Source organism: Adiantum capillus-veneris, chromosome 23 (genome assembly GCF_014529385.1).
Source record: "Adiantum capillus-veneris isolate H3 chromosome 23, ASM1452938v2, whole genome shotgun sequence".
NCBI classification, from domain to species: Eukaryota; Viridiplantae; Streptophyta; class Polypodiopsida; order Polypodiales; family Pteridaceae; genus Adiantum; species Adiantum capillus-veneris.
In genome coordinates this window covers 132298900-132318791 of record NC_140953.1, presented here as the reverse complement: position 1 = coordinate 132318791, position 19892 = coordinate 132298900, and the positions used below count along the sequence as shown (strand labels likewise).

The 19892-nt window shown below is 46.8% G+C and overlaps 1 protein-coding gene across 3 annotated transcripts in view; it reads right to left on the bottom strand.

Moving 5' to 3' along the window:
* Positions 1-369: 369 nt before the first annotated feature.
* The window catches only part of LOC147428583 (equilibrative nucleotide transporter 3-like), a 122480-nt gene continuing 102957 nt past the window's right edge, over positions 370-19892 (bottom strand). For 2 of the 3 annotated variants that reach the window (XM_086497693.1, XM_086497695.1), the window contains exons 8-9: positions 19589-19847; positions 370-1047 (exon numbers count right to left, since the gene is read on the bottom strand). In XM_086497693.1, coding sequence (XP_086353819.1) covers positions 940-1047; positions 19589-19847 — 367 coding nt within the window. In that variant the 3' untranslated portion in view covers positions 370-939. The remainder of the gene's footprint in view (positions 1048-19588; positions 19848-19892) is intronic. The other variant, XM_086497696.1, reaches the window with a different exon arrangement.

The following is a 19892-nucleotide window of genomic DNA, read 5'->3' as shown; positions in this document are numbered from 1 at the left end:
ACACTATTGGTAAGGCTTGGACGCACTCAAGAATGGGAAATCAACATAATACGCATGCGATGCTAGAGATCTTGCAGCTAGGGTGAACCATCCTTCCCAAGGATGACAAACCCTCGGTGATGCATCCGCCGATGTCTCCAACATACGGCCCATAATTAGTGTCAATGGGGTATGTGTACAGATGGCACTTATCCTGTCCTTCCTCAAACATGTGAATGATGGTGCAGGTTCTAGTAGTTTGGCTGTTATTTTACCGACTGACAAGCAGGCACTTTGGTATGCTAGAGATCATTCAATCACTCTACTCATTTGTTCAGTGAAGGTAACAAACCACGCATGGAATATTCTAGCTTCTTTGTACAAAGGATGTACCAAGGCAAAAATTGTTGGACTGTGTAAGGAGTTAGAATCAAAGGTTATATCACAGCTATCTAAATGGAAACAAAGTCATGGATGATGGTTTAGCTTACACTAGGAGATGGGAAGGGTGCTGCCCAATTCCTTAATGTTTGTTTGTGTGGATCATGAGAAGAACCATGACAGTCTTTGAGAGCATCCTCTACCAAAGACGCAAACAAGAATCGGGCTCCACATGTCAACTCTCAACTCTTGCAAGATCATCAGGCTTAACATTTTTGCATCGAGTGAACAATTACATAACAAAGGTGGTCTAGTTGAATAATGAACTGAGTGGGAGGGTATGCTGGTGAGGCAGAAACAATGGGCTGCAGTGTGGCAACAATGGGACAAAGAAGGCTATCTAATTATGTACATTACCTGCTCATCAAGGTTCACAAGCAGGTTATCTGAAGCATGCAGACAAGACCAAGCACCCACCATATCCTTGTGCCAAGAGACAATAAGGGAATGCATGCCACCATGTTATTGGTATTTCAGCAAGCTGTGCAATACTGAGCGTATCAACAGAGTTTGTGTGCGCTACCATCCTTTCCCAATAAGCCAAAGCCAGTCGAGTGTAGCACCAGCAAAGATTCCAAACAGCAGGAAGAGCACCAATAGATTACCTAAAGAATTCTGTTCTGGTCCCTGTTTGCAGAAAATATAGAGTAAAGACTACAGTTACATGTATGTATACTACTACATGAACAGAAACATAACAGGGCAGAAACTTGAAAGCAAAGACTACTGCTATATCTGTTCTTACTACATTAAAGGAAAAAAAAGAACAGGACATAACAATTTCAGCTACAATCAAAATGCAACATACCCTTTTTTTTTTTTTTGAGAAAAAGATCCTTCTATTAGTTAATGAAACTGCCCATAGGGCTACAACCACCTCTACAAGAGAGGGCTACAACAATCATGATAGGGAGACTCTCCCAATGAAAAAACAGCATATGTACAATGAGGCTAAATCAAGAGATGGGAGGAGGGAAAAGCCACACAGGTGGACAGTCGTGCCATCTAAGCACACCCTGGACCGTGGTGAAAAAAGGCCCAAGACGCCAAAGTCGAAGGAAAGCCTCTCTACGCTCCCGCATGCGGTCGGAGCTGCCCTGGAGTCTCTCAAACTGTCCTCTGAGAGTATGGATCAACTCTAGCCAAAGATCCTGAACAGTCTCTGCTGGTGGTACAGGGCGAGCCTCGAAGATGCCAAAGCAGCGGGCCCGCCAGATCAACCAGAGTGTCATGCCGCTGATGAGCTCCCAACACTCATCTCTCTCTCTCTACACCACTTCTGTGGAGTAAGCTACTATAGCAGGCTGGAGTGTAGGTCGACCCCCCTGCATCACTATCATCCGGCTGGTGGAGGATATCTCAAACTGAAGTGCGGGGCCCGTGAGACTGGACCAAGCAGCTGCCCCCCAAGTGTATTGCCGAGCTGTAGAAAGAGCTGGCATCAGCCAAAGAACACCAAGCCACACCTGCTGTGCCAAAGACAGTGACTCTGACTCTCCACAAGGTGGTCACAAGCTGCACATGCGGCCGATAGACCACTATGTACAAGCCAGCTCCCAACTGCTGTAGCTCGGTGTCAACCAGCCACTGGAACAAAGTGACTCGCCTCGACTGTCTGGAGTCCCACAACCTCTCCCAAAAAGCTGCCAAGAACTCAACTGTGAGACCCTCCTCCTACCAATGAGGTGCTGCAGCAGGACGAGCCTCTCTCTGCGCTGCCACTATGTGACGTCCTAGTCGAACACTGTGTTGAAAGAAAGGGACACCTAGATGGTCTGCTGAGGAGAAAGGGTCCCTCCAAAGACACTCTCCAGGATCCCATTGTACTCGTGCCAGTGGACAGCTCTCCCAAGCCCATAGTCTTTAGTGGCCAGTCTCAAGAGCTGCCGAGTCAGGATCTATGACACAAGTCCTCCCACAAATGCCCACCACTCGGATCCTCTGAAAACAGCACTCACCTGTGGGGCCTCTACTGCAACTTGGTGTAAGCACTACAAACCATGTGGCCTCTCTAAGTGCTAACCATGGGGTTCCAAACAAGGGGCTGTCTCAAGCGCTCCTCCGTGCAAGTAGGCTGACGCTGCTCCAGTAGCTCATCTCCCCGAATAGGGAGCGCTAAGCCACGTAAACCAACTTGCTGTAAAACCAAAAACCTGCTCATCGTCTCAGCATAGAATAGAAAGAGGAAGGGGGCAAGAGGGCAGCCCTGTCTGACCGAGTGTGTGAGCATGAAACGATCCCCTCTACCTCCTGACAAAAGTACCTGACTGTGTGCCGGTCTGTAGAAAGCTGACACCCCTCTGATCCAAGCATCTGAGAAGCCCATCCTGTATAGAGTTCCCTCTAAAAAGTCCCAGTCAACTCTCTCGTAGGCCTTCTCACTATCGAGAAGAAGAATCACCAGATTCTCACCACGGAGCCGCGCGAGGGTAGAAGACTCCCAAAAAGTAAAGATGTTGTCAAGGATACTACGCTCCTTGACAAAACCTGTCTGTGTCCCATGTATAATGCTCTCTAGAAGTGGCTGAATCCTCAAACTCAGAGCCTTGGCAAGAATTTTGTAGGCTGAGTTGAGGATGGTGATGGGGACGCCATTGTCAAATCTCATCCAAGGAGCCACCCTCCTTGGGAATGAGGTAAATCAGGCCCTCGCTCATGCTGTCACGCATCTCTCCTGTGTGCAGGATGAACTGAAAAGCACTGTAGAGATCTGTGCCAAGCGAGTCCCAGTACTCCAAGAAAAAGCTCGGAGTCAAGCCATCCTCACCTGGACAGCTACCCCGGGGGAGTGCTCTAAGAGCCGTGTGTAGCTTCTCTAGCTGAAGAGGAAGCTCAAGCCTCTGGCGCATCTCCTCAGTGACAAGACAAGGCATCTGTGCCCACACCTGCTCTCTGCATGCATCCTGACGCTCTGCAGACAGTAGATCACAGTATAAGTCAGTAGCAACTGCACGCATGTCCTTTGGCTCTAAAGCAACTGACCCCTCGGGCCTCCTCAACTGGCTGACCTTGGCATGCGTATGCCGGGTCCCATTGCCTCAAAGAAAGCGTCTGTTACTCTGTCACCCACTTGGGTCCACTGAGATGCCTGTGGATGGAAGCAAACTCATGGCGCCTCTCCTCTGTGCTAACGAGCTCCTGGCGAGCCTGCTGTAACTCCTCCTCTAACCAAGGACTGTCTGGATGCTGCTCCTGCATCCTCTGCAAGGAAGCAACGCTCCGTTGGAGACGCTGCTCCTCCTCTCTCACTGCAGTTAGGCGAGCCGAAGACTCCTGAAGAAAGAAACGACTAAGCTGAGCAAGTCCTGAGGCCACTCTGTCAGCAGGAGAATTCTGCATGTCTAAGCTCTCTGTCCAAGAGCTTCCACTCGCTCTCTGAGCGCAGAGTCCAGCAAGACCCTCTTAGGGATGCGCAGCATCATGCTCCCCCTCCTCTGCCTATCAGTCAGTGTAAGGATCACTGGAGCATGGTCCAAAAAGGAAGTCCCTGCCAGAATGCCAACTGTCCCACCCAAGTCACAGAAGTGGTCACTAGTGTAGAAGCGATCTATCCGAGGTAGATTCACGCCTCCCACTTTGCGGTCCAAATGAGAGAAGGCCAGGCTATCTGGGGGCCTCACAAAGCTAGAATGCTGCCACACATCTGAAACCCGTAGAGTCATACAAAACCTCTCCCAAGCTGCCAGCTCAACTCCATGCACAGTAGTATGGCTACCACAAATCCTGTCGGAGGGGTCCTCCAACATGTTGAAGTCACCCGCTATGCACCATTGCTCTGCTTGCGGTAGAGACTCAACAATCTGAGACCAAAACTCTGCATGTGCACTCGCCCCATTGGGTGCATAGATGTTCAGGAAGCCAACGAGACAACCTTGAACCAGACCGAGCCGTGCGTAAAGCAACCTCCTCTGTACATAGCATGGCGGGCTCTGCGTGTCAGCAAAAAAGTGAACCACAATGTGTCTATATCCTGCTGTGTCTGGAGGTGTCGCAACAAACTTGGCCAATGGCCACAAAGTCTGAAGCAAGTCTGTAACCCCTAGGTCTCCCATGTGATGAGAGAACTCTAGGGCCTGTGTCTATAGCCACTCCAACACTGAGTCTATAGTCCACTCAGCCTGGTCCCTACCGCATAGGGGAAAAGAGAAGCCAACCACTGAGTCCAAGGCCTCTGCTAGGTCTGGTGCCGAGAATCTTGCAAATGACAGAAGTCGCCTGAAGGCATTCCACCTCTACAGCTAGGCTCGCTTGCTCTGTCGGAGTAAGAGCAAGTCGAATGGTGGGCTCAGCGGGGTTGGGCGAGGGGACTTCATCGGAGTCCCTCTGGGGCGGAGCTTGAGCCTCCATCTGTGTCTGCTGCTGTGGCAGAAAAGGAGTGGAAGAAGTTCCTCTGCAAAAAAACCCCGACTAGCACTGTCAAGAAACCAGAACTGTTGGAGCAAGTCGAAAGAAGCCTTCAGGGAGAGGATGGCAAAGAATCGAAACGAGGAGGGGGGGGGGGGGGGGGGGGGGGGGGCGGCGTGGCGGGCTGGAAATGGCAGAGGGGAGCGGGCGGACAGTGGGCAGCGAGGGTAATGCGAGGAGGGGCAGGGCTGAGGGCGGGGGCAGCGCGCAGCAGGGTGGGCTAGCAGCACGAGGGCGGGGGAGGGAGAGCTAGCGATGGCGAGAGGGGTGCGACAGGTGCAGGCGAGGGGGGGCGTGCGGGAGCACTAGCGAGCCCGTTTTCAGATAGCCAATCTTACGATTCTCGATCTGAACATACCCTGTTATTCTGAATCTCTACATTCATTCCTCACAGTATGACTCTATATACCAGTCCCTTGTTTCCTCTACTCGTGTTACCACTTGGGAGAATCTGCTGAGCCCGCTGTGGTTGGTGCCATCAGTGAACAAGGCTTGCAAATTCCCAATCAGCCAAAATTGTCAAAGCTGAGCTTGATGCCTCATTGACGAGGCCAAGCTAATGAATCCCATGAGAAACACCACCTTTCCAGCCTGGCAGGGGTCAACTACGCTGAGTGCGAATATGCTCAAAGGCTACCTAACTGCTGAGATACTCCTATGAAGAGGTCCCAATAAAACTTGCCAACAAAGATTCTTATACTCTTGTGAAAAGACTCCTGTCCGGTGGTAGTGTCTCACAATACTCATAATACACACCACTACAATACCAAAGACCAACTCTCGATTCTGAAAACTCTGGCTAAAGACAATAAATAACAATATGAACTGAATCAATGGAACAAAACCCAACTATCAATACGAAAAACCTTTGCTCTCAATATAATGTTTATAAGTGGTATCGTTGGCCTGGCAACACACACAAAATTCTATTAGAAGGGCCCCAAAGATAGTACTACAAAAGAGGCAGATAAGCTTTGAGATTAACTAAGCATTAACAAGGAGCAATACCATGTTAAGCGATGTAAAACAAGACAACACTAAGGAGATAACTGAGGTCAAGAATATTGAGTGATATTCCCACAGATCCTTATCTGATGACTCTAAAGTGGATGCCAAAGGGTGATGGGTAGTACCTATTAACTCGAGGTTTACCGCAGTCCAAGGGCCAACCCCCAACCAACTTAGCTTGCATATGTGAATGATGGAGGTCAAGCAGTGGGACTTTCCAAAGAATTTCTTTTTGCTTTCTTTCAAGGCTAGAACATCCTGCTGGGTATACTTTGCATATTCCATTCCAGTCAATACATTAACCAGATTATCCAAAATCTGGCGACGAGGAATGAAGCCATACAGCGCGGAATGGATACCAGCCATAAGAGGTTCCTTGATACGGTTCACAATGATTTTAGCCAAGATTTTATATATAACCGGCATAAGAATTATCGGCCACCAATGCGAGAATTGCTCACAAAGAGCTTGTTTAGGCAATAACTTCAGCAAACCCTCTTTCCAAGACATCGGCAAACATTGTTTCGCCCACGCAATGTTCATCATGTAAAGCAAAGGTTCTTTCAAAGGCTCCCAAAAGGGGAGAAAAAATTCCACAATGAGCCCATCCCAACCAGGCGAACACCATCTTCCAAGAGCAAGCAATGCCAAGTGCAATTCATTTTCTGTAAAATCCGCCTCCATGGCCAAAGCATCTTGAGGCAAATAACAAAAGTTGGCGTGCATGATTAACTTCAGCAGATCCCGCAGGGGGAGCGGCGAAAACATTCCTAAAATGGGACACCATGGCATCTGCAAGCTCGCACTTTGAGGTTGTCCAGGCTCTGGGTCGGAACATAACCCGCTTAATAGTTTGAGAAGCCCTTGAATGATGCAAGTGATTAAAAAACTGTTTCGAGGCACATCCCTTGTCCACAAATGCTCAATGACGAGCACGAGTCTACCATTTAACCAATTTTCGTTTATCATTATGCTGCAAACACACCCGGGCCTGACAAAGGGCTGCCAATTCACTTTCCGACAACAAACGTGTGTCAGCTAAGAGTTGGAGCTGTTGATACATATGTTTGGCGTCCTCAACATCGCCACATGATTGAAACATGTACTGCTTGCCATAGTCCTGAGTTACACTGCACACGTATACCAAAGCGAACCCAAGCAACATCAGGATCAAGATACATTTGGGCAACTAAAGAGGGAGTAACATCATAAACTATCTCACGGAATGCTTCATGCAAAAGATAAGCATTGTTGATGTGCAACATGCGTTTCTTAGAAAGAGGCTGATCAAAGCGTAGATGCCCAATAGCACAACAACATCACAACGGGAGCATGATCAGATAAAAGCAAAGAATGGTTTATGCGCATTTCGCATACAACTCATCAAAAATTGTTGCATGCCGAGGACATACCACCAATCTAATCTTGCACGATATGTAGAAAAAGCATTACGTTGAAATGTGTACCCCGAAACATTGGGATGCAAGAGGGTCCACAAGTCCAATATCTATGTGCATGCAACAAGATCTGTCCACGCCTGCAATTCTATGCTTAGCATGTGGAAATGTCGTGTGGTGTTATCCGATAAAGCGGGTGCATTGTTAAAATCACCACAAAGCAGGACATTGGAAAGCCATGGATAAGAAGATATCTCACGCCACAAAGCAGCTCGTTTTTCCGAGGCCGTATAAGCATAGACACCACCAAATTCATAAATCTGGCCATTGATTGTACATTGGACCACCATCCAACGACCCATCGGATCATTATATGCCAGAACTGGTTGCAACTCATGCCTAACCATAATCAAAACACCCGAAAAACTTGACTAACCAGCATATGCTATCTAGTATCCTGCAAAAAACGAGCATTGACCAGCATATTCATGCTGATTATGCTCTTGCAAAACCATAATGTCAGCCATACATGTATATACATAGTGCCAGGTTAATCTCCATTTATCACGGTTACATAACCCACGCACATTATACGAAATGCATTTAACACAACTTTGCATTCAAGAGATATGTACAGAGGCAAAGTAAGGAAGGGACTAAGTTGGCGTGCCCATAAGCATATCAACATCAGCAGCCCGTGACCCAACCATAGTATTCTACATGCTTTTCTCAGAGGCAACAAGGCCTGCAGGTGATTGAGAAGTCCCATGAACCACGACATCTCTGTAAGAGTGCACCACCTTATTCCATGCATCCGCAAGTGTGCGATTATCATTACACAGAAGAGGTTTTTGCCCCGCGGATTTTACTTTAGAAGGCACATAATTACAAGAGGAAAGTTGCGAACGCATCTTAACAGTTTTCTTGGGAGTCACCCGGGGAGATCCTTCCGCCGAGTCCACCTTTTTCCCTTGTTTTTGGTTTCAGGAGTAGACACGACTTTCCTTTATCCTGAGGATTGGGGGAAACAGCAAGTTTGACCTTGCCTTTATCCACAGATAAAGCATCAGGCAACATAGAAGCCGCAACAGCGACAAATCTGGGATTAGGAACTTCTCTCTCAGTAGAAACCACAAGTTGAGGGACAACTGAAGGAGGAGGTTGCAATATAGGCTCAAAACATTCCGATTGCATATGTCCAGATTTTCCACAACAAAAACATGAATTTGCAATTTTTCCCCATCTGAGCTTAAAAGGGCGTTTTCCAATGAGTGGGTCTCCTGAATTGACAGTAATACCTTCAGGGGTGGGAACATCCGTATCCCAAAGCACAGAAAGCTGATTTGTATTGGCATCAAGCTTGGGAGGACAAATCACTTTCCCCAAATGAGAGGCAAGCATAGGAAGAAAGTGGTGCCAAATGCGTGGGAAATCGAGGATTTCCACCTATATCAGGCACTTATGATGGATTAGGCTTTGATAGTCCTTGGTAAGGGTCCACAGCAATACATGTGTCATCTGAGTACCAAAGCACAAAGGAGACAACTCAAGCAACATATTACGGGCATCAATGTTTACTAACAAAACTTCATAGAATCCTCTGGCACCAAAGTAAACACCTCGAACCGCCTAGCGTTTAAGAAGGAAGTCTACCCACTGACCCACATCTTGTGCAGTAGGCATCTTGCTTGGGAAGAACAGAATAATTGCAATTAAAGCATATTGTGCCACAAGGTCCATCAAAGCTTGAACAGGAATGAGCACTTCAGTAGCGGGTTCCTGCCCCTCCTAAGCGTTCCGAGCCTTCTAACAAACAAGCTCGGATTTCACACATTTCCGAAGACTCAGATGCCATTTGTTTTCTGCGTATGAGCTGATATAAGGGCACACCGGAATCTGACATTACACTGAGAACTTAGCGTTTTTGTACTACTGACTACTGAAAACCAAAAAAACAAAATTATGTACACTGCCCACAATGCTGTACCCAAAAAACTCTTCTGTACACAAGCCTGTTTACTGAAAATTAGCTACGACTAAGCTGGAGAGATTATCAGACATTGTCTGTGTTACACATGAGCACCAAACCTGAACGGAGGACTTGACGAGCTAAATAGATTGCAGGTCACTGGCAAATGGGGTAGGCCGAACACTGCTCGTGCAGAAGTCGAGGGGACGCTTTTTTTTTTTTGTAAATCTCTGGGATTAATTTACTAGTGGGAAACCTCAAGACGAGGAAAACCCACCCAAATGAATAGATACAAAAGTGTGAACACAGACATGTCCATCTGGCAAAACAGGCTAAAAACATTCATAAGAAAGGCGATACATGTCTGAAGTGACATCACCCACTTCCAAGGCAAAACGTAAGGATTGCCTAAGGGAAAGCTTGAAAAACTGAAACCGATCTGTATTAGCACGAGAGAACATGCAGTTGTTGCGTTGACGCCACAAGGTCCAATGCACAAAATCTGACCCACATAAAGAAAACTGCAAATTGTTGTGAAGGTGGGAGAATGCCGAAAGCCCAAAACCTTTTGTGAAAAAACATGGAGGGGAATCGAAGCCGCATGCCAACGGCTATGCCACGAAAAATCTCTCTAGTGACGGAACAATCCCATAGGAGATGAACAACAGTCTCCTCTGCAAATGAGCAACGAACACAACGGGAGGAGCAGATTTGTTGTACATTGAGAAAAGAACCCACTGGAAGGACTCCAACCAAGCAACGCCAGAGAAACAATCTTTTAAAGGCAAATGGCTCTTCCAAAGGGCAGCAAGCCCTTTCTTCCACCAAGTACCGGACTTATGCATCGACCATAAGGCATTACAATGATCAGCAATCCAGGGTTGAGGCAGAAGAAGAGCATAAACCTTACTAGCAGACATGGCTTCAAAAGGCATGTCTCAGAGACACCAATCAGACATGCGATCCCCCAACAACCAAAGGTGGAACAGGCAGAAAGTCAACCAGCATGAGCTAAATCTGTCTGTCTCCAGAACTGACGGTAATGAATGCCCACCCCAAAACGAGTAACAGCAAAGGAAAACTGAAAAGTGTACCCGGTGTCATCAATGACATCATCAACAACTCGCAGACCATGACAGGAGAGAAAGTAGGCCTGATGGGGCGAGCGGTCAACCAAAGCAGGAGAGAACACACGACTCCAATGAAGACTCTCTAATCGAAGTAAACTCCCTCCCTGATGCTGACAAATGGACCATGATAAATGCACTGTAACCTCCTTCCAATCAGAAATCAAACTGGAAGTGATAGGGCATCCAGGAACGTGTCCTTCCATCCTACCAAACAGAACCTCCCAAAAAGATGGTTTCCAATGACCAAAGGAGGAAGTAACAATATGCTAACACAAGGAGGCAAGCATAAGGGCCCATGGCTGAGTTTGTTGCACAAGAGTCGGCAACAACATAGCTTTCCGAGCAAGAACATGCCGTCGCAAATCCAAGATATTGAGACCACCATATCGCTTTAGAGTGCAAAGTTTCTCCATTGACATCAAACGCAAGCCTTTTTTATGAGCATGAGTGCGCCATAGATGAGATAAAATCAATGACATAAGTGACGTGAGACAATGTCGAGGCCAGTACAACAACGGCAAATAAAAATTGAACATAAGCCATCATGATACTCTGAACAATTCGCAGCTGGACATGCAGTGGCCAAGTGGACAATTTCCAATAATGCAATTTGACGTTCAAACGTTGCATGACCCAATCCACTTTTTGAGTATGGGTAACATTCCAACCAATAGGGTACCCCAAGTGCCTTACAATCACATTCGAAGGAACAATCTCTCCCGGCAACAGCAAATCATGCCAATCGCAAGAAGTCAGTGGTAGAAGCTTCGATTTACGAAAATTGACTCGAAGACCCGCTACAAGCTCATACATCTTCAAAGCTTCCATGATCACTTGAACATCAATTTGACAATTACGAGGCATGAACAACGAGTCATCGGCATAAGCCTACTTGACGAAGTTGCGACCCGACGATAATTGTAGGCCATGAAGAGAACCAGTGGAAGTCAAATGGTCCAGATGCATCAACAAAGGATGTGTGGCCATAACATACAGCAATGCACTAAGGGGACATCCTTGTCTAACCGAGCAACCAAGGGGCCAAGAGTCTGTCAGCTCACCATCAGGAATCCCCGAAGACGAACTGCAAGCATACAAGAAATAAACTATACCGGTAAATTTAGGACCAAAACCCAAGACAAAGCATCGTTGTTGCATTGTAGTCCCACTACACAGTATCAAAAGCCTTTTCAATATCCACCTGCATGACAAGCACATCCTGTTGCGTGTACTTTGCGTATTCCATGCCAATCATCACGTTAGCCAAGTTGTCGTTAATTTGCCGACGTGGTATAAAACCATATTAAGATTGATGTATTCCTGCAAAAAGGTGATCCTTAATTCTATTCGCCAACAACTTAGCCACAATTTTATACACGACAGGCATCAACATAATCGGTCTCCAATGCGAGAAATGCTCACAAAGTGGATATTTAGGCAACAATTTAAACAGGCCCTCTTTCCAAAAAACCGGCAAATCTTGTTTTTCCCATGTTGCATTCATCATGAAAAGCAAGGGCTCTTTCAAAGTCTCCCAAAAGGAGATAAAAAACTCCACAGTGAGCCCATCCCAGCCAAGAGATCGCCAGCGGCCCAATGAAAGCAATGCACTGTGCAATTCAGAATCATTAAAAGGTTCCTCAAGGGAAAGTGCATCCTGATAAGAAATGATCGGGCATACATGAGAGAGCAACACCCGTCGAGCTTGATGCACTGCTGAAAATATGGAGGCAGAGCAGCAAAAACCTGTGTATAATGCAAACCGTGGCGTTAGCAAGTTCCTATTTAGACGATGTCCAAGCACCTGAAGGAGTTTTTACACGCTTGATGCTCTGAGAAAGTCTTGTGTGATGCAAATGCTTGAAAAACTGCTTCGAAGCGCATCCTTTATCCACAAAAGCCCTTTGACAAGCCCGTGTTCGCCATTTTTCAAGCTTCCGTTTATCATCAAGTTGTATGCATACACGGGCTTCACACAACTCCGATAATTCACAGTCGGACAAAGGCCTTGAATTAGCCAATTCCTGCAAATGTTGGCAAGCCTGTTTAGCATCTATAACTTTGCCGCGCGTCCAATGCAAATAGTGCTTGCCATAATCCTGAATGGCACATTGCACTCGCACAATAAATTGAAACCACGCAACGTCAATATCAAGATGCATGTGAGCCATCAAGGGAGGAACAAGTCCAGCAATCACATCTTGAAAAGCATCATGGGTAAGATAAGCATTATTAATATGCAGCAGACGCTTCCGAGAAAGAGGGCTATCACGTGGCGATTGCCCAAAGTACAAATTCAATATCACGGGTGATGATCAGACATCTGCAAAGAATAGTCCATTTTCATATCACATGTAAAGTCATCATATTGCTGCCTGTGGAGAGCATACCATCTATCCAAACGTGCACGATACAAGTGATGAGCAACATGCTGAAAGGTGAAACTCGTGCCGTCCGGATAAAGAGAACGCACAAGTCAAACATCTGCGCAGAAACCAGAAGATGATCCCATGCTTGTCTCTCTACAAGCAACATATGAGAATTACCTGTGGTGCTATCACCCACATCAGGAGTATTATTAAAATCGCCACAAAGAAGTGCATTGGATGTCCATGGATAAGAAGAGATATCTCGCCATAAGGCAGCCCGTTGCCCAGAAGCTGTATATGCATACAAACCTCCAATTTCAAAAATCTGACCATTCAACAAGCACTGCACAATCATCCAACGACCCCTCGGACCGTTCCTCACCAGAATTGGTTGCAGCTCATGCCTAACCAATATCATTACTCCAGAGTAATCGTGCAAACCAGCATACGCAATCCAATAACCCGCAAAATAAGAGCACTGGCCAGCAAACTCGTGCTCATTATGTTCTTGCAATACCACGATATCAGCTCTACATGTATTTACATAGTGCGAGGTTAAGCGCATTTTATCAAGGTTGCATAACCCACGCACATTATATGAGATGCATCTAATACAATTTTGCATAAGAGATCAAATGTACAAAGGCAAGAGAAGAGGAGGAACTACGTAGACGTGTCCATGTGCACGTCTTCTTCCACCACATTTGTGCAAGAGACAACAGGTTGATTCAATGCGGAACAATTGTCCGTAGGGTGTAATTGCGAGATAGAGGCCTCACCAATGAGTACATCTTTATAAGAATGCATTGCTTTTTTCCATGCATCAATCAACGTACGATTATCATTACATGGGAGTTGCTTAAACGATGCATTTTTGTTCGCATTTGCAGATGGAACATAATTACGAGAGGAGAGGGGTGTGCGAATCTTCACCGTCTTTTTGGGCGTCACCCAAGCACCAGAATTGCTAGACCCCACAGATTTCCCCTTCACAGCATTACCATTACCCTGAGCTACAGACTGTAAAGACTTGACTTTTCCTTTTTCCACATTAGGAGCTACATTAACAACCAAACTTCCATTTTGCTTGGACTCGCTGAGGGTTTTGCTTGTAGAAACAGGAGCAGCAGACGGAACTGCCGAAGGCGGTGGTTGGAGAACGGGTTCAGGACATTGATTGCATGTGCCCAAACTTACCACAACGGAAACATGAATTTGCAAACTTGCCCCATTTAAGTTTGAACGGGCGCTTGTCCACCCACGGATCCCCTGAATCAACCATGATGCCTTCCGGCATAGGTCTGTCGGTGTCCCATAAAATACAAAACCTGTTGGTATTAGCATCCAGCTTTGGAGGACAGGTCACCTTTCCAAGTTGCGCAGCCAATAGTGGCAAAAAATGCCTCCAAGTTCGGGGGAAATCTACAATTTTCACCCACACAGGACATTTATGACGAATAAGACTTTGATAGTCCTTTGTCAAGGCCCATGGCAGGACATGGGTCATCTGTGTACCAAAAAACAATGGAGACATTTCCAATAACATGTTTCTGGCTTCAGTATCCGCCAAAAGGACTTTGTAAAAGCCACGAGCACCAAAATAGACACCTCGACAACCTGGCGTTTCAGCAGAAAATCAACCCATTGTCCAACATCCTGCGTAGTAGGCATTTTCTCCCAAAAAAAAAAATAACTGCATTCATTGCATATTGTGCAACCGGGTCCATAAGTTCCTGCACAGGAATACAAACTTCGAGAAGAGGGGGTTGTGCATTCCAGGCTTTCCGAGCCTCCTCAAAATCTTCATACAAACAGGCTTTGATCTCAGACGAGGCCTCCGAGAAGCTTTCCATGGCTTTCCGACGCTTAAACACACACAAAGAGTCGAATATATAGCAGGAACACCTTACTGAAGTAGGGAGCGCCTAAAAAACCAGCAGATTTTTTTTAATATACTTTTATGTTTTATCAAAATTCTCTGTACAAAACCAGCAACAGCTGTAAAAAGCCTGTCACTGCTCCAGCAGACTGCGTACATAAACCAAACACACAACTTCGACTACTACACCACTAAGTCACTGCTATACACAAAGCTCCTGCTGCACGCAGAAGTGTACTGGTTGATTGCAGAAGTATCTGCCACACTGAAGCTGGCAGTCAAAAAACGAACGCCCTGCCACTGGCAAGCTCTTGAACAGGACCCTTCGCTATCTAAATCCCTGCAACAGAAGCGCGAAATTCAGACAAGCAGTCGGCAGCGAACCTGCAGGTCACGCAGGAGAATTGTAGTGGGCACCACACACAGAGGCTGAAGGGGTTGCTTCTCAGCGACAGGAGGCTCTGCAACAGAGCTCGCTAACGACAGAGATCACGCACACAGGTTCAGAATAGCGCATGCGCGCACACACACAGTCCAGGGGACGCACACGCTGGCACCCTAACAGACACACACACACTTTTTTTTTTTGTAAATCGCTGGCGCGCACACACACGCACGAGCGCGAGCAGCTCTCCTCAACACACACTTTTTTTGTAAATCTATTTGATTAATTTACTAGTGGGAAACCTCAAAGTAAGGAAAACCCACCGAAAGGGTAATGTACAAGGGGAAGAATATAAAACTACTCAGCTGTACAAAGTAGCTAGAAACATTCATAGGAAAGCCGATGCATCTCTGCGATGATATCACCAACTTCCAAAGCAAACCGTAACGATTGCCTAAGGGAATGCTTGAAGAGTGGGAACGGGTCTCCATGAGTACGATGAAACATGTAAGCATTACGCTGACTCTACAGAGTCCAATAAGCCCAGTATCTGACCCACATAAAGAAGACCGCAAAATGCTGTAGTGTCGGTGAGAAAATGCCACATACCCAGAACCTTTTGTGAAAAAAAACCCCAGGAAAGCAGAGCCGCATACAGGCCGATACAAGGCGAAGAAAGTCTCTGGTAATGCAGCAATCTAACAACAAGTGCCAAATATCCTCTTCTGTAGTGGAGCAATGGACGCAAGAGGGGCGAATATGACGCGCCCACTGCCCAGGCGACACACACCCTTCGCGGTTGACGTGAAGAACTGCTCGTGCTAGGGTTTGCAGGGCAAAGCGTTGTTTATGTGCAGAACTGCTCGCGCTAGGGTCTGTAGGACAGCGTGCAAGAGGTCAGACGTCGACGCGCTAGGGTTTGCAGGCGCAGGCTACAAACACACACACACACACACACACACACACACACACACACACACACACACACACACACACACACACACACACACACACACCAAGCGAGAGCTGAAAACTGCACGAGCTATAAAAAACCTGCAGGGGACTGAAGGGCACGCAGGAGCAGAGAGCACAGAGCGTGTGAGATATTAGGTACGCGCAGAGGAGCTGAGACACGCACAGGGCGAACCTGTCATAGAACAGGGGAGTCGCGCGTGGCTTCGCCTCTCTCTGATGAGGAGTGCAGAGAGATGAGAGCCCAGCTTCAGAGGGATCTTCATTTAGGAGTCATCACCTACAGACAGTCGCGGATTGCTTTCCGGCGCCTTGTGCGAAAGAAGAAACGAGCTTACCTGGCCCAGATGGAGCGAGACTTGTATCAGTTGTTCTTGAGTAGAGACTCAGGCGAGGCATGGCGACTCTTCCATGAGCACTCCCCTCCCCCAGTGATTACTTCTCCTGATGTGTGGGGCCAGTATGCGACATCGTTATATACGGTTCCTGGGCAGGATCCCCTTCCAGATCCTACAGAGCCATGTCCACCTACGAGCACCTTCTTTACCACTGAGATGGTAAAGAGAGCCATTGACAGGATGAGGACCAGGAGGGCTTACGATCATGACGGTCTAGTAGCGGAGCACTTTATACATGCTAGGGATATGCTGATGGAGGTTCTTGCAGTGTTGTTCAATCGTGCCATGTGTGAGGGATTACCTGAGACTTGGAGGTTGTCTACTATTGTGCCTATATTCAAGGCAGGTGATCCTACAGAGCCTGGAAATTACCGCACTATTATGGTTGGACACACACTGGCACGATTGTATGCATCCATTATTGAGCAGCAGTTGAGTAACTGGGCAGAGGGTGAGGGTGTACGGGCAAAGGGACAGGCAGGTTTCAGGAGGGGTTTCTCCACTCTTGACCATATTCTGGCACTCAGAGCTATCATTGAGGAGGGCAGGTCACATGGGAGACGGATTTATTGTAGCTTTGTGGATTTCCGCAAAGCATTTGACATGGTACCGAGAGCTCGACTGATGCGCAGACTGCAGGAGATGGGGGTGCCCACAGTGTTGATTTGGGGGATTATGGCTTTATACAGATCAGTGATGGGACATGTACGCACCCCAGAGGGGATATCTGACTTAGTTCACTCCACTATCGGGGTGAAACAGGGTTGCCCATTGTCTCCTACTCTATTTGGTATGTATGTTGATGAGGTGTCTGATTACATTGACAGAGAGGGTGATAGAGGTGCCCAGCTGGCAGGGACGTGGATCCCATTGTTGTTATATGCTGATGATATTGTCTTGATCTCTGACTCACCAGAGGGTATGCAGCGATAGTTGGATGCATTACACAGTTTTGCAGAGGATAGTGGATTGTCTGTAAACCTTGGTAAAACCAAGGTCATGGTGTTTAACACCACACCGCAGTGGATCAGGAGATCGGCACCGACCTTCATGTATGGTCAAGAGATTGTGGAGTATACAGATGCATACACTTACCTTGGGATAGTCTTCACTGGGCCGAGGTTTTCTTTGGGGAGAGCAGCAGAGACTAGACTGACCAGAGCTTATGCGGCCTTGGGAGGCTTGGAGAGGATGTGTTCGCAGATTCAGTTCCAGGAACCTCGGACAAAGTTATGGCTCTTTGATACTTTAGTAGCCTCAGCTATGATGTATGGGGTACAGGTTTGGGGACCTTCTGTAGGCCAGGATGGTTGGAGACGTATGGAGAGGCCCTTGGTATCTATGATCTCCCGATTGATTAGAGCCAAGGCCTCCGTACCTCACGCGATCATTCGAGCAGAGCTAGCTGGCCCCCCCATGGAGATTGAGGCGCTTACCAGATCAGTGTCCTTTGTGCACAGCCTATGGGATACTACTAGAGACAGATATGCTAGACTGGCCCTTGAGTCTTCCAGACAGTTAGCTCTACAGGGGGACACTTCATGCTGGTATGCACAGATGACTTCATGGTTTCAGACGCATGGCTTCACCATGGACAGGTTGCCCCCTTTCCAGTATTCTCTTCAGGCACCCTCGCTGTCTCTTACACGGGTGGAGATCACTAGACTCATTCGTCAGGACCTGATCCAGCTCGACACCAGGAGGACATGGATAGAGCCGCCTCAGGAGTTGAGCACGAAGATGGCTTTCTATAGAGAGCATCTTCTCCACCTCACAGGAGATGGGTTTGTGATTCGACCCAGCTACATGGACACACATATGTCTCATGGTTTGCGTTGTGCCATTGGTCAGATACGCACATCCTCACATCAGCTCGAGATTGAGACTGGTAGATTCAGAGGGATACCAGCAGACAACAGGATATGCCGATTATGCCAGAGAGAGCCAGAGACAGAGTTGCACTACATATGTCATTGCACAGTGTTCTATGAGATACGGGGGCGTTTCCACTGCTTATTCAGAGAGGGTTTTGGTCCTCTATCTAGGGTCATGAGTTATGAGGATCAGAGATGTCTTGGACTATATCTACTTGAGTTACACAGGTATAGAGACACTTTACTAGGGAGAGCTAGAGAGAGGCAGTCCCAGAGACACATTACAGATTTCTTTTCACTAGATATGGGACAGCCAGAGGAGCAGCCACCACTGCAGAGCTCGTCCCACACTCATTCGACCACTACTGGCACTCTCATCGACCAAGCATTGGAGCTACAGAGATGCAGACGACCGCGACTGAGGAGAGGAGCTACACAGCATCGACGGAGACTACAACAGAAGATTCGAGCCATACTCTCTCGACATCCAGAGTGCAGATGAGGATGGATCCTCACCATTTCTTCCATCTTTGTTTCACACACTGTTACATCCAGTTTACCGGGTACCTATTGTATCAGCTGCTACACCCACGTAGTTTTAGATTGTAGTAGTAGTAGTAGTATTTTGTTCCACTTCTAGTTCTTTTCTAGTTCTTTTGTACCCAGACATGGTATTAGATTCACTATTTTGTAACTGATTGGTCTCATAGGTCATTTTGGCCTTTTGAAGACGTTAATATAACATTTCATTTCATTTCTCTCTCTCTCTCTCTCTCTCTCTCTCTCTCTCTCTCTCTCTCTCTCTCTCTCTCACACACACACACACACACACACACACAAGCTCAGGCTTCTACGCACCAGCATGATAGAGATTTACACACACACACAAAAGAAGGTGTTGTTATATCGGATCTTTAATGTTCCATGTTCTTTAGCTTCTTCATTTGCTCATTAGACTTGACCCATTACTTGCTCTATATTCTCTTTGTGAATATGAAGTAGAGGTAATCAACAAACATGTTAGTTTTGTGACACTTTAAATCACCTCACAATGGCACATTGAGAGAGAGAGAGAGAGAGAGAGAGAGAGAGAGAGAGAGATGACATGGAATGTTATATTGACGTCTTCAAAAGGCCAAAATGACCTATGAGACCAAAAGATTACAACCATGTGTGACTCTAGTGTGTCAGGGGAACATAAAGATAAAAATAAATGAGGGTACCTAGAGTGGGTAGGTATGTAAGCCTAACCTATATCCTCATCATCAGCAATGTCCTCATCACATAATACATCAGCTCAAAACATATGGGGAGGGGATACAATCACATGAGGGCTAATGAGAGAGAGAGAGAGAGAGAGAGAGAGAGAGAGAGAGAGAGCACCTTATATCCCTTTGGTGCAGTCACAAGTATGCACACGGTGAGGTAACCATTTGATACGCCCAAAACAATACATAGGAACAACATCCATCCTTGGGTACCAAATTTGGCTGTGAAGTAGAAACAAGGTATTAATAAAAACCTGGAGCATGCTGCAAGCAAGAGCCCACGACGAGACTCCAGCCTCAGCTTCTCAATCAGAGGTATGTAGCGCGCGAGAAAATCTCCTACATTGAACATTGCTATCAAAACAATGGCATACCTGTTCAGGGCACCCAAAGGGTAAATTAAAATAAAACTTACATTA